The sequence below is a fragment of the Strigops habroptila genome, chromosome 7, assembly GCF_004027225.2.
Source record: "Strigops habroptila isolate Jane chromosome 7, bStrHab1.2.pri, whole genome shotgun sequence".
In the NCBI taxonomy this organism is placed as follows: Eukaryota; Metazoa; Chordata; class Aves; order Psittaciformes; family Psittacidae; genus Strigops; species Strigops habroptila.
Window position 1 is genome coordinate 24,493,788 of NC_044283.2, and position 15,633 is coordinate 24,509,420.

At 41.8% G+C, this 15,633-nt stretch overlaps 2 protein-coding genes across 7 annotated transcripts in view; both read left to right on the forward strand.

Moving 5' to 3' along the window:
- The first annotated feature begins 496 nt into the window (after positions 1 to 496).
- On the forward strand, positions 497 to 14,576 carry LOC115610789 (translation initiation factor IF-2-like). Its single transcript, XM_030492796.1, has 4 exons — positions 497 to 2,677; positions 3,070 to 3,167; positions 4,407 to 4,457; positions 9,113 to 14,576. The coding sequence occupies exon 4, from the start codon at positions 13,383 to 13,385 to the stop codon at positions 14,574 to 14,576; it is 1,194 nt and encodes a 397-aa protein (XP_030348656.1). The 5' UTR covers positions 497 to 2,677; positions 3,070 to 3,167; positions 4,407 to 4,457; positions 9,113 to 13,382.
- Positions 13,660 to 15,633, forward strand: part of N4BP2 (NEDD4 binding protein 2) — a 44,036-nt gene continuing 42,062 nt past the window's right edge. For 5 of the 6 annotated variants that reach the window (XR_003992438.1, XM_030493348.1, XM_030493354.1 and 2 more), the window contains exon 1: positions 13,673 to 13,757. The gene's annotated coding sequence lies outside the window, so the exon portion shown is untranslated. Of the gene's footprint in view, positions 13,758 to 15,633 lie in introns of all 6 variants that reach the window. The other variant, XM_030493353.1, reaches the window with a different exon arrangement.

Below are 15,633 nucleotides of genomic sequence, written 5' to 3' on the forward strand. Positions count from 1 at the left end.
GATAACAGCACCTAATTGTTTTAACTACCTGTTTTTATAAAAGATCTGATGTATTTTACATCTGTTGTAAATTGAGGTGGGTCAGAGGTGGGTTTCTTCACGATGTGTGTTGCCATAACGGAAGACCTCCAAAAGGTGTCCCATTCCAGAGGGTATTTTCAGTTTAACTACTTTCATCTAAGAACAGACCAGGAAGCATGTTTCATCCAGAAAACAGGGATTTACATGTGTCTCCCATGCTCTACATTGACAAAGCAAAATCAGTAAAACAGTGGAGGAGGACTTGTGTGTATTATCTCATGAAGACAATCAGCTGGACACACAAAGTGCTTCCTTGAAGAAGAGGTGGGTCCCACAACTCACTGACTTTTCATGGAAAAGCGTCAGTTCTGAAAAAAGGGAAGAACCAAATACTCTATGATGAAATACCCCTTTGAAACTGATCCCTAGCCATAGTCTGTCTACATGTTATTTTGTTCTGGGTTTGGTAAGGAGGGCTTTCTCCTGTGCTGTCTGAAAATGTCCTTATTCTGAGTCATGCTTGGAGATAGGGCAGTTGTAACAGAATCTTAGAATAGTTTGGGTTGAAGGGATCTTTCAGATCATCTAGTTCCAACTACCCTCTGGATGTGACCTACTGACTAACTCCGTGAACAGCTGGAAGTTTGATTTCCTAAAATTCAGGGTCCTGACTTTGCTCCTTGCCTGACCCATATCCCTCAGGGCTGTGAACTCAACCAGTGCATGATCACTGCAGCCCAGGCTGACTGCAGTCTTGATGTCACTGATTAGCTCAGTTGTCCAGTATCGCATCCCCCATGGTAGGGCTGTTGTTACCTGGCATAAGAAGTTATCCTCAGTGCATTCCAGGAGTCTCCTGGATTGCCTACACCTTGCTGTTCTACTTTTCCAGCAGGTGTTGAAGTCCCCCAGCAGCACGAGAGCCTGTGAGCGCGATGCCTTCTGTAGCAGGAGTAAGAAGGCTTCGTCAACAGGATCTCCTTGATCTGGTGGCCTCTAGTAGGCATCAACCACAAGGTTCCCTTTGTTGCCTTGGTCTCTAATCAACCCGCTCATGGCTATTCTTCAGAGACAGCTGTACTTGCCAGAGACAGTTAGCTTTGCCACCGGACTTCTGTGGTATCAAGGCACTTTCAGAAATTACAAAGATGGTCATTGTCAGTGTATCTAAGCCATGGCAAAAAAGTGTATACTTGCAAATACACTTGTAATTTACAAAATACTGTATTGACAGAACAGTTGCACTTGCTTCCTTTGCTTGCAAATGAAGTAAAATCAATTTATTGACACCTGCATATTGGTGATTTCATATGAGAATTTTTAGAAGCCTCCTTGATCCAGTGCTAGTTTTGAGCATTCAGAAACTGAAGTCACAGCAGCCTACTGCATGTCATCTATCCACCTCCTTTCTAGCTGCTCTCTGTTATGATGACTTGTCACCGTTCCCTCCGTAATTACATTCTCAAGGTTATTTCCATCTCCACTCCTGATGTGTCCAAAGCACATACATTTACACCTGTTCATTTCTGACAACCAAGTCCACTTTTCTCCAATGATATATTTAATAGGAGCATTTATCATCTGTCTAGGAGATAGGCAAGAGTCTTTGCTTGCACCACATCTCAAAAGCTTAAATTTTCTTTCTGTCACTATCAATAATTTATCAGAAGTCACATTCATAAGTAGCTACAGCAAAAAATTAAGCATTTCACTAGTCATATCTTCTACTTTTGGGGTGGTTTGTTTTTCCCCAGGCTTTTGTAAGGGAAGCCATCGATGGATCAACTATTCTTCAAATTTTTCCAGTTCCTATTCGATTCTGATTGGATAAGTTTGATCCCAGGTAACTGAATTTATGAACAGTCTCTGTAGCTAGACCATTAAGCATGATGTTAACTTATATTCTATTTTTATTAATTAAGTAACGTTATTTTATTTATGGCACACTCAAGAATAACCTGCATTTTTCATTAGCCTTTTATTGGCTCTCTAATACTGCTGCACAGCAGAAGCAGTTATGACAAAGTATGTTACATCCTCAGCTGAAGGTCACTTAAAAGGAGTCCATTTCAAATTCAGCTTTTCCATTCTGTAAGTCCTTCCCAGATTTCTTTTCCCCCAGCCAGGTTGCAAGGAAATCTGCAGTTACCTGTAGCTGTAATGGTAGCGTATGGCTCTTTATGATTGCTGTATTATTTCAAATAACAGGGCAGATTTGGGGAATTTCTGAGTGTATGGGACTGCATAGAGGAAATAACACTGAGGAAATTGGGAAAGTTTGGTAATATATTTAGCTCATGGCAGCTACCTACTAGTGGGAAGTCAGTATGAGCAGAGTCTCTCCCTCTGCCCCATTAGTTGAAAACTGTCCTGTTCTCAACTGTTAAAAACCTGTTAAAAAATGAGAACGTGTGGAACTAGCAAATTCTGATTAAGAGGCTCCTTTGTGGAAAGTATGGATTGTATTTGTGATGCTGCTGTTCCTAATTCTTTCACAGATACAATGTCTGCTGCTTATAGTACAGAAAAGAATTATATGAAACTTTACAAATTAATATGAACTTGGAATTTATGATTATGGTCAAAGAAAGATCTGATGAATGGATGGTCTCAGAGCTGTACTGTAATGATGGGGTCATTTCATTTTGATGGATAGGTATGTGGTGTACTATTCAGAGGCTTAAAAAGGGGTTGCATTTATCAAACTCGGGGAAGCATCAAAGTGTTTGGGTATGACTCTGAGCAATAGAATTATTACAGTTTGCCTTTGAACAAAGTCAGGAAATATATTGATCATATAGGTTTATGCTGCTAGGAAAGCAACTAATGATGATTCAATCAATGTGTTCTGCGAATGGCTTGAGGGGATAATCATTAAAACTTATACCACTATACCATTTGGGAACTTGAATATGAAAGTTGGAATTTCAAACCCTTGTAAAGAACAATTTGCATTTGAGTTCACAAAATAAAATTACTTTTTTGGATTGTGCAGCTCTGGTCACTTCATCCTTACAATTAATGCGCTGGGTGTTTACATCCACACAGGTCATCAGCCAGCATGACAGAGAAGCACACTGACAACACAGTGGTTCAGCAGCAGGGAATACTGAGTATCAGTGGAAGAAGATTTTCCTAAATTCAGGGTATGTGGCAGCAGAGAAGGTATCTAAGGTTATTTGAGCCAATACTTGTATGGGTGTTTAACAGAGCGGACAATGAATTGGTGTCTAAAGAGAAGACAGAATATCAGGTATTGAGTAGACAAAGCCAGAAGTAGACTAGAAAAAGCAAGAAAAAATACAGAAATGGGAAAAGCATAGTCCTGGCAAACATGAATGCTTAGTAATATAAGAGCTGTGTTTGCAATAGTCAGATTTCTAACCAAAAATTCTCCATGACGGAATATAAAAATGTTCATGATGGTAGAGTGATTGCTGGCAGTGATGATATTAAATGCCAGCAGAGGGATTACTGCTTGTAAAGTAGCCTGATATGTATCCACTTACAATTTCACCAACATCTAATACCACTATTTATATCCTATCTGAATTTGGCAAGGCAGCTCATGTGTACTCTGTGTACACAGTGTAGTGTAACTACACTGTATCAAGCACATAAACACTTGCTTTCTTAAGTATGTCTCTGTACTACTCTTTTTCTCTTCCAGACACTGCATAATTATTCCTAAATCATTTACAGTTTCAGCGAAGTGCATGCTAAAATTGTGAACTTCCTTTATCTGATACCATTAAAAACGCACAGACTTTTAGCCAGCATGTGAACATTTAAGTCACTACTTTACCAGGGTTTTTCTAGTCAGTTTTTGTTTATGGAATGCCATTGATCTATACTTAATCAATATTTTTTAAACGTCCTTCAAGATCTGCTCAGCAGCCACCGCTTATCCAGTATCTCGAGTCTTCTTATCGAGAAGAAAACTTGAGTAAACCATTTTTTTTTTCATTCATTTTCAGTATCATTTAGCTCAACACTGCCTGGATGCACTCTGGTAGGCATGTATCCTTGCTTCAAGACCTGTAACAATATGTTCTCTCACCAGCTTCATAGTAAAAAGGATTTAAATGAAAAAATATGTTGACAAGTCTATAAAATTCTGAACATAGTAAGAGAGAACAGAACAATGTTACTTTTAGGGGAGAAGAACGTTAGCTAGCAATAGATCCTTAAACTCCCTAAGGAAGCAGCTTCATTTAGCAAGCAAGAAATAACACTAAAGGAAGTACACAAATGCTGACATAATCTGTTACTTTTATTAACCAAGTGCTTTACAGTTTCCTGAATTTAAGCAAATTTGCAGTAATATTTTGTCTATCTTACCAAACCCTTATCTTGGTGTTTCTCTCTCTGCTACTTTCTAAAAGGTTTGTCCCTTGACCCTTTGCCAGATAGAAGAAATGGGAACACAAGAAAAGGTATGAGTGAGCAGAAGAAACCAAAGGAGCAAAGATGAACACATGTGGTAGAGAATCTGCAGCTGGCTGTGCATTAGGGAGTTTCACATTAACAAACAAAAGATGCAGAGATAGGAGATGAAATAAATAGCCCTGAGTAAATCACAAGTATATTTTAAATACCATTATTTGTGATCAGTAAGTAAAATTTTGCCAAAGTCAAGCTGAACTGGAGAAACCAAATTCTGAGAGCAATATGATTAATTGTTCTGTTATATATCTTAAAACTTGTTACACTTACAGTTCATATGTGCTTAATATAAAGGCTCCTTTTGAATTTGATTTTGGCTTTGCATATTTGGAAGCTACAAAAATAATACTTCCTGAAACTAGCTGGACAAACTTGCAAGAAGATTTTTAAAAAGCAGAGCATACTATTAAAATTGAAAGATAAAAAGGAGATTGTTGTGGATTTCGTTTGCCCTGTGTTTACATATGAAGGGGAGTTCCAGATCGGCTGGAGAACTATGTGAAAATACATTGGGAGCTTTAGTTTCTTCATGTGTATGTGCTGCCATGGTTGGTAAATGTCTTCTTGCTGAGCTTGGGGAAGAACATATGTGTGACAGTGGCTGCAGTCACACTTGGGAGTGACACAACCTGCCATCCTCAAAGGGGTGAACCTGACAGTGTATTGTTGAAACACTAAATGTAAATGAAACAAGCTTAAATGATGGAAGTGTCGCTTGTTTTCTATTTCAATCCTAATAACAGGTTTAAACATAATCCATATAGGGATTAATTTGTATGTGCCTTTGATCGCTGCTGAACTCAAAAAGTAGATGTATGACCAGCAACAATTAGGAGAGTCCAAAACATTTGCCTTTAAGAGTCATCAGTCACAAACTGAATAATGCTGCTGAGGAAAGTAATTATTGATGGGTGTATGGATGAGGGGAAAATTTGTTCTGCTGAGTATTTAACTTCTTAATTTTCTACTCTTCGTACTGTGTAGTAGGTATAGTTTATTTTTGCACATGGAAAATGGGCAAATTCATAACGAACACTGGTGTACAGATAAAATTCTTACTTGGTTTTGGAGTACACGTTGTTCTCTCCTAACCGTCATCACTGCACAACACAAGAAATCATACCTCAAAAATTGCAGAACTACATAGAAAATATGAACTATTCCCATTTCAGTGTTCAAGTTAGTGTGTTCTTACCTAAAAGGGACCTACAAGAAATCTGGAGAGGGCCTTTTTACAAGGGCATGTAGTGATAGGACAAGGGGGAATGGCTTTAAGATGAAAGAGGATAGATTCAGATTATGTATTAGGAAAAAATTCTTTGCTTTGAGGTTGGTGAGGCGCTGGCACAGGTTGCCCAGAGAAGCTGTGCCTGCCCTGTCCCTGGCGGTGTTCAAGGCCAGGTTGGATGGGCAACCTGCTCTAGTGGAAGGTGTCCCTGCCCATGGCAGGGGGTTGGAACTGGATGATCTTTAAGGTCCTTTCCAACACTAACTGTTCAGATGATTCTATGTTTCTTTCTTCCAGGTTTTGGTGAATGTAAACAGAGAAATAAAGTAATTGAAAAAGGTCAGTTTTCAATCCTCTATTTGAAGAAGGCTTAAACATGTTTTCATGGATGGATCAACTGTTTTGGGGTTGGGTTTTTTTTGGTTTTTTTTAAATAAGTTGTCTATTACAGATGAGCCCAGATCCAAATTACACCATCTCTGCTCCATCCTGAATTGTGTGTGTGAGCTAAATCTGGTTACAGATACCAATCTGAAATGTCATGAGCAGGGTGGAGTGGAGCTTGTCTTAGGATCTGACTCCCTTGTTCTCTGGACTTGAAATTGCTATGAATTTGGCAGGTCTGAGCTAACTAAATTTTACCTAGTCCTCAAATAAATCAGAAAATGTAGACTGTCTTGTTACCAAGGAGTGACTGTAGTTTTATGTCTCTGAAACTTCAAGATGGTCCTTAGCTGCCTGTGGCTTTCTAAATTTGAGTTTCTTTTGTTGCTGGTGTTATTCACTGGGAAAGAATGTGGCCCCATTTCCAGTGACAGAGGGTGTGAAATGTTAAAAAGTAGAGAGGATAGGTGGATTTTAAAGGGACAAAACCAACCAAACAAAAAGGTCAGAATTTACAGGAAAGCAAAAGGTGGCCTTGTTCCTTATTCAGCAGCGAGCAAATAGCCATGCAGTCAGTTTCCTATCTAAATAATTAGGTTCTATCATGTGACAGTTACAAAGAATCACATACTGAACAAAGGATTTCCTTTAAAAAAAATAGTTTATACAGGTGTTTTTAAACGCACATCACTCCGTGCTCCCTTCCGCATCTCCTTGTCTTTTTTTTTTCAGCAGAAGACATGCAGCATGCAAGTTATTCAAGTTTGAAAACTAGTTAGTGAAATTTAATTCATAAATGAGTGCTAGTGGGTTTAGACCGTAACAAGTTCCTTAATTTATTTTTATAAGCAGTTGAAGTAATTTGCAGATGTTTGTGACAGAGGTCAAGTGCAAGGGTTGCTGTAAGCTAGCGAGCTTTTGTGTAACAAATGATGAGTGAGGAAAATTGACACGAAGCAGGATGCCTGCAAGGTACTTGTATATCGTAGACTTTTGAAGTTATTGAGTTGTGGTATCAGAAAATTTTGTAAAATGTGCAGGTCTGGATAAGATCTGTACTTGGAAATAAAGCCTCTATGAAACCCTTTGGGGAAAGAAATGAAATAGATTTTTGTATTGTTTTAATCGTCTTAATTGAAGGTCAGTCACTGTGAGGAAAATGGGTTTATGTATCACTTATGATTGGCAAGCAATTAACTTCTGCTAAATTAATTGTATAGACAGTGGAGTAGAGTCTGTCTTGACAGGCAAAAGCATTTGTTCATTCAGGTGACGTTAATAGATGAAATGAAACTTGCCTACAAGTATGTAACATCGGATCTACTTAGAAATTCCATTCTGCAGCAAGGTCCGATGTTTTAACACTTAAAAATTTCTGAATCAGAGCAAACATTAGACATCCCAAAACTTCCAGTAGAAAGAAAGTACTGGGGTTTATGTTGAATCACTGAAAGTTTTAATGATTTTTTTTCCCAGTATTTTAGTAAGGTGAAATGGACTGATAACCTTTAACATCACCAAACCCATAAAATATGAAAATATATAAAGTAAAAAGAAGCCAAAATTTCACTTGAAGTAATATTACATATATTATATACATGTATATACATATATGCATATATACATATATAATATTACATAGTCAAAAGAAAATTGATAGCTAATGTCAAATTGACTTTTTCAATAAATGGTTTGTTTTCAAGTGTTTAATTCTCCATCTCAATATGACCTAGTCACATTAAGTATACTTGGGAATTAATGTGTTTGAGGAAATGCATCTGTTCTGCTCTAAGGAAAACAGTTACTTTAGGTGATACAGAACACCTTAATGAGATAAAATCCTAATACAAACAAGGTAGCTTGTAGTTTTTACATGCTGTTACAGTGAAACTAAGCAGGTAGGAACATAAGATAATTTTAACCCTAATAAATATGATATTGTTCCAACAAAACCAAAATAAAACCAAAAACCCACCAAACTTCTTTCCCTTTCTGTCTGCCCTGTTGTTTCCTTAAAGAAGACGAGGTCCAACATAGGATGATTCGATTCAGTAGCTATCACTTCTTAGATAGCTTCTTAGAGTCTTGACTCTAGGTAAGATATCCCTGGAGAAGCTCTGCTGCCCAAGAAAATAAAACAGTGTAGTCTCACTGCAAATTCTGGAATGATGTTAATTGTCTCTCAGTTCAAAATCAGTGCAACTTCTTCTGCAGCTGTGGCTGCCCTCTTAACAACTGCCTGCAGGCAGTTACCTTGCACATTGGAAACCTGGAGATTTTCTGTCCTGGGGCAGTTTTGTTCCTACAGCTCTGTTTTTACCAGTGAATGGAGGCCATTAACGATACTGTTCCTTGGAAACGTCCTCCTTCTTGATCAGCATACAACAGTTGTTTTGTAAAAATCAGTAAGTAAACTTTCACATCCTGGTCAAATTCCAGTTCAGGTAACAGCACCCTGCTTACAGAGTTCCTACAGTTTTAAACGGATAGTTAACTGTCTGTTAAGCTACTCCGTAGTATTGTATGGTGTAGTTAAACAGCTGTTGCATTTTGTTTGAGAGATGGTCTCAGCTAATTGATGTATAAAGTGGACCCCCCCCATGATGGTTTTGGGTTTTTTTTTTCTCTTTTTACAATATATTTTGGGTATGGTAAAGTTACAGAAGTGTCAAACTGCTTTTTTACTTTTTTTTTTTAATTGTTATTATAATTTTCCATTAAACTTAGTCTAATTACTGCAGTAAATTCAACAAATAATTTCAATCTTATTTTTAAAAATAATACAGAAATACAGATACTCAGTTTTACTATTAGCCTTGTTCTTAAATCCTATCTTAAATACACTGATCTCTAAGATCTCTGATATTAAATTTGCCATGGGATGGGATTGGTGCAGTTTTTAAAAATAAAGGCAGTGATATTCAACAGATAAAACCATGACAGTTAGAACGAAAGTCAGCTAACTGCTTTTTATATGTGCCAAGGAGGCATATTAAGCATAATTTAGTTTTTTCCTTTCTGCTTTTCAAACAGATCAGGATGGATTTTTGATATCCACAAAATTTGACATATCAGATTGATAAAAACAGCACAGCCGAGAACATCCAATACGGAATCAGATTCACCACAAATCAAAACTGAAGTGCGAGCTTATTTCAAATTCAGAAGATCCTTATAGCAGTGAGGCTGCTGTCAGCTATATAAGCATGACCTCGTTCTTTGCCTGCAGAGGAGATACATTTAAGTGTAATTCTTTACTTCTTGGATTACAGCATTTATTGTCATAATCTCTCTGCATCTCCTTTCCAAAAACCCAAGCATCTTTGTAGTCCATATATTCTGGCAATATTTAGTATAATAAGCAAATTTTATTTCTGTTCTGCAATATGTCTGGAGTATCTCATTAAAGTACAAGTATGTTAAATGCAGACTAGTAATACACTGCTTTAGAATGCCTTTAAACAGGAATTTTCAAATCTACAACTATTAATGTTCAGCAATAACCTTATAAACAAGCGCCTTTGATAGTTTACTGATGGGTAGGTGAATCAAAGTACTGATTTACTGATTTGTTTAGTTTTATAAAACTTCTATGCTTCCTCTCCCCTTTTTTTGTTTCTACTTAAGGAATTAAACTTCTGCTTTGGAAATCACATGCTGGCTGAGGGAATAGTTATCTTTTGTAGGAACACAAACTTCCAAGATCATGGACAAAGTAATATTAACTGGAGACACAGACATTCCAAGAAGCCAAGTTAAACATCTTAAATCAGCACTAAGGTAAATCCATTAAAAAAAAAAGGGGGGAGGGGAAGGGGGGTAGAAGCTGACACTTTTTATTTCCCCCAGTGGTAAATGAAACCTAAAGCTGGCTCAGACTGTGGAAGGCTCCTCAGGAAGAGGAAGGGTTATAGCTTGGAGGGACTGAATCAATTTTGATGAAAATGGTTTCTGCAGGAACTAGATGAGGGGTCTTTTCATCTCAGGAAAAAAACATGATAATTTGGGGCTTTAATTGTATATATTAATGGTCCAAAGTAAAATTCTGAATAAGGATAAAAACTATACCTTAAGTTCCTGGAAAGATAACTTATTTCAGGCTTGCTGCAGGCAGGCATGAATTTTTAATGCACCCTTATTTCTCAGGCGTTTTCCTACAGTATTTATTTTGTATATTCAATATGTTACTATAAGTAAAAATAAGTCTTTAAAACTGACAAAGTTAAACATGTCTTTCTTGCTACACCAGAATGTTCTTCAAACCAAAAATTTAGCTGCAAATTGTTCTTGCAAATCAAAGTCTAATTTTTTTTAACTATAGACCCTCAAAGCCAATTTGAGCACAGAAGAAAGGAAATCACAATTTGCTGAGTAGACTTAGGCTGTATATAATCAGAGACATTAAAAAGGACTGACATTTCCTTGTTTTTATGGCCAAACTCTGGTAATAATACTATTTTAATGTGATTTATAACATAAGCAAGAGCATAGTAAAGTATTTTTACTTTGAGAAGGCAGCATTTAGAAACTAAAATGGAAAATCTGTTGTTAAAGCATTCAGTGAAGACCAGACTAAACACTTGAGCCAAACAGCACAGATTACATGCTGTATGTTCAAGCCACTCCAAGTAAAAACAAGCCAACTGTAGACATAAGGAGAGGGAGGAGTGAAAAAAAACCCCAACCAACCAACCAACCAAAGCCAACAAATACCCCCCACCCAATAGCAAATAGGTGATTATTGTGCTAAGTTTGAAAAAGTTTGGTAGAAACTCAAAAAAAAATAAAGACACATACTTAAAAGAACTTCTAATACAGTGCTTATAATTATGTAGACACCAAAATCCCCCGTGTTTAAAGTGTTAACTGTGGTGGCGAGAAATCTGCCAGTACCCAAATTAGTCTGCCATTTTCATGGTGTCAAATACTGTAATATGTACAACTGGCAAAGAACAACATAGTTTCATGCCTCAAGTGCCAGCAGCAACCCCACTAGCAGTGCAGTTTAATGGAGGCTATCAGACTCGAGCATACTGAAAACCTCTCTCTTCCTCTTTTTTGGCAACCTTAAAAATATAAAGACATAGTCATTAAACTGGAATTTACATGACCTATTTTTCCAAACGTATGATTAACACATCACACCCTTAAAGAAAAATGATTTTGTTTCTGATACTTGTCCAGACACTGAATGCATGAAGGAAACAGTGCCTGATAAATGCATGAAGCTACCACATGCACACACAAATTCTGATCAAGGCTTTCCCTCCAGATTTTTGGACATGTACAGTATCAGTGTATTGAATAATTATTTATTTTCCTTTCGTGAGTCATGGTAAGAGGCAGCTTTTTTGAAACTTGACAGCACATCCTGTGTATGAGTACATATACGCTTTACGTATGGTATTAGAAATGTGAATGTTTATTCTTGTTTATTTAAACATTGCACACCATAAAACTAAAAGATAAGCACTGAAATAGCAAAGTAATGGGCAAACTATTAATGCCTAAATCAATTCCTAAAACATTAAATGCTTTGAGTACTAATTTGAAAATTTATAGCATTACTTTTACTGTAAAATACATACAATCCTACCCATAAAACCTATTTGCCTTTATGTTGCTGTGCTGCCAAAGAGGACTGTGATCCCTACAAACTAATTAATTCCAAGAGGAATTACTCTGAGCACCTTTCTACAGTTTTCACAAGACTATAGTGAGCTACCCATGCATAATTAGTTCACCTTAAAACTAGCTATTTCTTTTGCACTTGCTTATTCCTTGTTGGCATTAAAACTAAAGTTACAGCTCTAATGCAGACAGGTTGGTTTTGGTGCAGACGGAAAGTCTCTGCAGGCCCCAGAAGGAAGGAGCAGTGGGATTAGGAGTGACTGAGATACAAAACTGGCCCTGACTTTTTGGTCTTTCTTGCGAAGCATGTAAGATTAGGTGCTAAATAAGCAGCGCTGTAGTAGCCTGCTGAAGGCTAGTTCTCGCTTCCGTCTTTGAAAGAAAATGAAGGACAAATGACGCTGGGGATGCCACCCCGTTCAGGAATGGGATGAATCACAATGAGAGGCACCTTCGGGCCTGGAAACAATCTTACTCTCCTCGGGGGAAACGTTTTTCCCCTCTCACAGGAGTGTCACTGCTTCTACTCCCCGGGAAGATCACAGCGGGACACCTCCAGGCAACGTCCACCTGAGGCATTGTGCCCTAATGGGAGGCGGTTGAATGCGATGGCGGGGAGGTAGCTCAAGACAATGGGGTAGGAAGGCACCCATCTCCTTCTGGAATTCGATGAACAAGCAGGAAGAAGTGGAGACCCCGCCTATTATCTTGATGGGGCGGGCAGTGTGAGCTGCCCTATTCTTAGAATTCAGTAATGGGTAAACTTCGTGTCCATGGGTAAACTTAATGCCCATTTGCTGAGCGTGAAATTTCTCAGGTCAGCAAGTTTCTATACAACTGCAGAAAAGTTTCCCAGTGCAACTTCCTTGAGGAGTGTTGTCGTTTGTTTTTTAATTGTTATTTTTAAGAGCTTTGCCCCTTGTGTTGATGAATTCAAAACTCTTGTTCAGATGCCTAGTTCCCTTCATGGTGGCTTCACAGGAGTTCTAATTAAAGAGCTGCTTATCATCTCAGTCTGTCAGGAGCATGCCTCTCTTTCATCTTTCCATAATCTCCCATTGTTCAACAAATGTCCATTGCTCGTTGCAGATAATGAAGCCCTCTCCTAATAGTTGCTCCTCTGCACTCCTCTTGCAGCTCATCACCTCCACGGCAATCACTGATGCCAGCTCCCACCACTCTCCTCGGCTTCCTTAAAAACTCATGCCATTTCTCCTCCAGCATCAGCCCCCAGATCCACTGCATCATTCTGCACTGCAGCTTTCTCTTCTGCTACGACTTTAGACGCTGCTTAGTAGAACAGGACAGCGGCAGTGGCACCAGAAATTAAACATCTATCCATTTTTTGTTACGGATTTGAAACCTGTCGCTACGTGGCTATGAGGTTTCACTATGCTCTTCTTGACCTCTGTAATCAACGAACGTCCTGTCACCAGTAACGTGCCCTCTACAGGCGAGGTCTGTCTGTTCACGCCGGTTCTCCCATGCCGGTGGAGCACCCAGTCACCCTTTTCGACGGTGAACTCGTGAAGCTGTTTCAGCAGTCAAGTTTTATCGGTAACCACTAGACAAGGTGGCGAGGGCCGCCTCCTGGGGAGGAGGGCTGCCCGCAGCCTCAGCCGGCAGCAGGCGGCTCCCGCTCCCCTGTGGGAGTTTCTTCTTTTCCTTCGGAATGACCCCTTGCAGCGCTGCCGGTGCCGGCAGGCCCCGCCGCACCACAGGCGCTGCCGCCCGCGACACCCGAGGCCGGGAGCGGCCGCTGCCCCTGGCCACCGCGGGCCCGGCCACCGGGGCGTCTCCTCGCTACGCGACGGCCGGGTTACACGCCGGAGCGGCCCGGGCGGCGCTGTGGGCCCCAGGCGGGCAGGGGGGCGGCGCGGCGCGGAGCCTCCTCCCGGGCTGTTCTTCCCCGGCCGGACGGAGAGCGGCACTGTGTCCCCGCGGCGCACGCTCCGCCGGAGCCTCCCCCTCTCCCCGGCCGCCGCCGAGCAGCTCCCCAGTCCCCGCGTCCGCCGCCGGCGGAAGCCAGCGAGCCGAGCGGCGGGAGGTAAAGGCCGGCGGGGTCTGGCGCGAAGCGGCGGGACCGGGGAGGAGCCTCGCCTCCCCCCCGCTCCCGATAGGGTGCGGGCCCCGCGCTGTTCGCCGGGGCCTCCGCCATCTCGGGGGCGGGGAGGCGGCCGGCCCATGCGGCGGCTGCGGCACAGCTCTCCCACAGTGGCGGCCGGGCGTGCGGGGCCCCCATCGCTGCGTCCCCGCAGCGCGGAGGGGCCCGGTGGCGCCGGGGGGCCCGTCCCCAGGCGTCACTGGAGGGGAGTTGCCTGCGGGTGGGAGGCGAGGCAGCGGGGCGGGTGCTGTGCTGCGCGGCGGGCCCGCCCGCCAGCGGGGCTCGGCCGGGGGCCACGGGTCCGCGATGGCAGCTCTCCTGGGCGGGAAGGGGGCCGCGGCCGGGGGAGCGTTGTCGCTAGCGGCGGGTGGTCCTCTCAGCGCCGGGCTGAGGCCGCCGCTCCGGCCTGCCCTCCCGGGGACCTTCCTGTGGGCCTTGCCCCCGGAGCTGCCGCTGGGCCGCCGCTCCCCGCCGTTGCGATGGACACTGCGGGCGCTTGTCGGCGTGAGGGGCCGGCTGCCTGCCCCGCTCTGCCGGTGGCTCTTCCTCGCCCGGCACTCGTGTAAGCGGTGCCCGGAGTTCCCCTCAGAAGTAGCGGCTCCTGCCCCCGTCAGCCCCCGGGAGGGCCGCGGCCTGCTCTGCCCTGCCCTGCCTTCCCCTGCCGGCGGCTGGGGCCCGTGTGGCGGCCCCGACCGCTGCAGGAAGGGTCGGTGGAAACGCTTCGCGCGTTTGTCCCGAGAAAATGATGCGGAGTGTCCGTGAGTCCTGAAAGCACCTCGTAGGGAACAGAGCCCTGCGAGAGGAATCTACCCCGTGCGAAATGACATCAAAAGATTTTTAGTACTTCAAGGGCTCGTTCGTTTTGAACAGTCGAGAACAGCTGAAACGTGTTCATCGCGTAGTTATTTGTGTCCTTTGTAGCGTGGTATTACTGCGTGCTTTGGACACGGTCATAAGGTCACTGGGCTTTCCGAAGAGCCTGACTGAAAGGGATAGGGGAAAAAATACTCTAAAGAGACATGTAAAATGTTTTTATGCAGTGTCTTGACAAAGTTTAGTATGCATTGAGTCTTCCAGGAGGACGAGAATAATTCATGTAGAACTTGAGCAAAAAACCACCAGAAGTAGTTTGGGTGTTTCAGGTAAAGCAAAACAACAGAGAAGATAATCAGGTTGCTCTTCATCCATTTCAGCGTCACTGGAATAAAAGCTTTAGATGGTATGTCTTGGGCTGTGGTTGGAGAGCTGAAGGTTGAAATACAGGCCTGAAGCAAATGACAGAAGGGCAGAAAAATTTAAGTATGGCGTATGTTTGTAAGCATGAGAGATTTCCCCATGATTCATCCAGGTACAGTCACCATGACTAGGGCAAGGCTTGCTTGCGTCATGTGTTTGCAGCACTTTCAAATTGCAGTAGTTTGTGTTCTATAGATAAGTGAAGAAGGGAATCTAACAGCATCAAACACATCTTAAAAGATCCTTTAATTTCTTCTTTCTAGGCTTTGCCCTGTCGTGTTTTAGTTTTGTTTTTAACCATGGGGTTGCCATGTACTTTTTGTGGTCTCACTTTTTTTTGAAGAACTCTCCCTCTATTGTATTGGCATTATTGTGCTTTAGCTGGCGAGGGCACTGATGTAGAGGGAAGCGAGGTTCTTAGTGTTACCAGTGTGAAAGTGCGTTTCCCTGGCAAAAATGTTAGCCTTGGCAGGGTGTTGGGAAACATCCATGGTAGGCTTACAGCTGTTTATGGTGTAAGTGGATTGTTACCTGTGGCATTGTCTGTTTTACAGAAGATAATTATGTTGTGAATTGGTTAGTA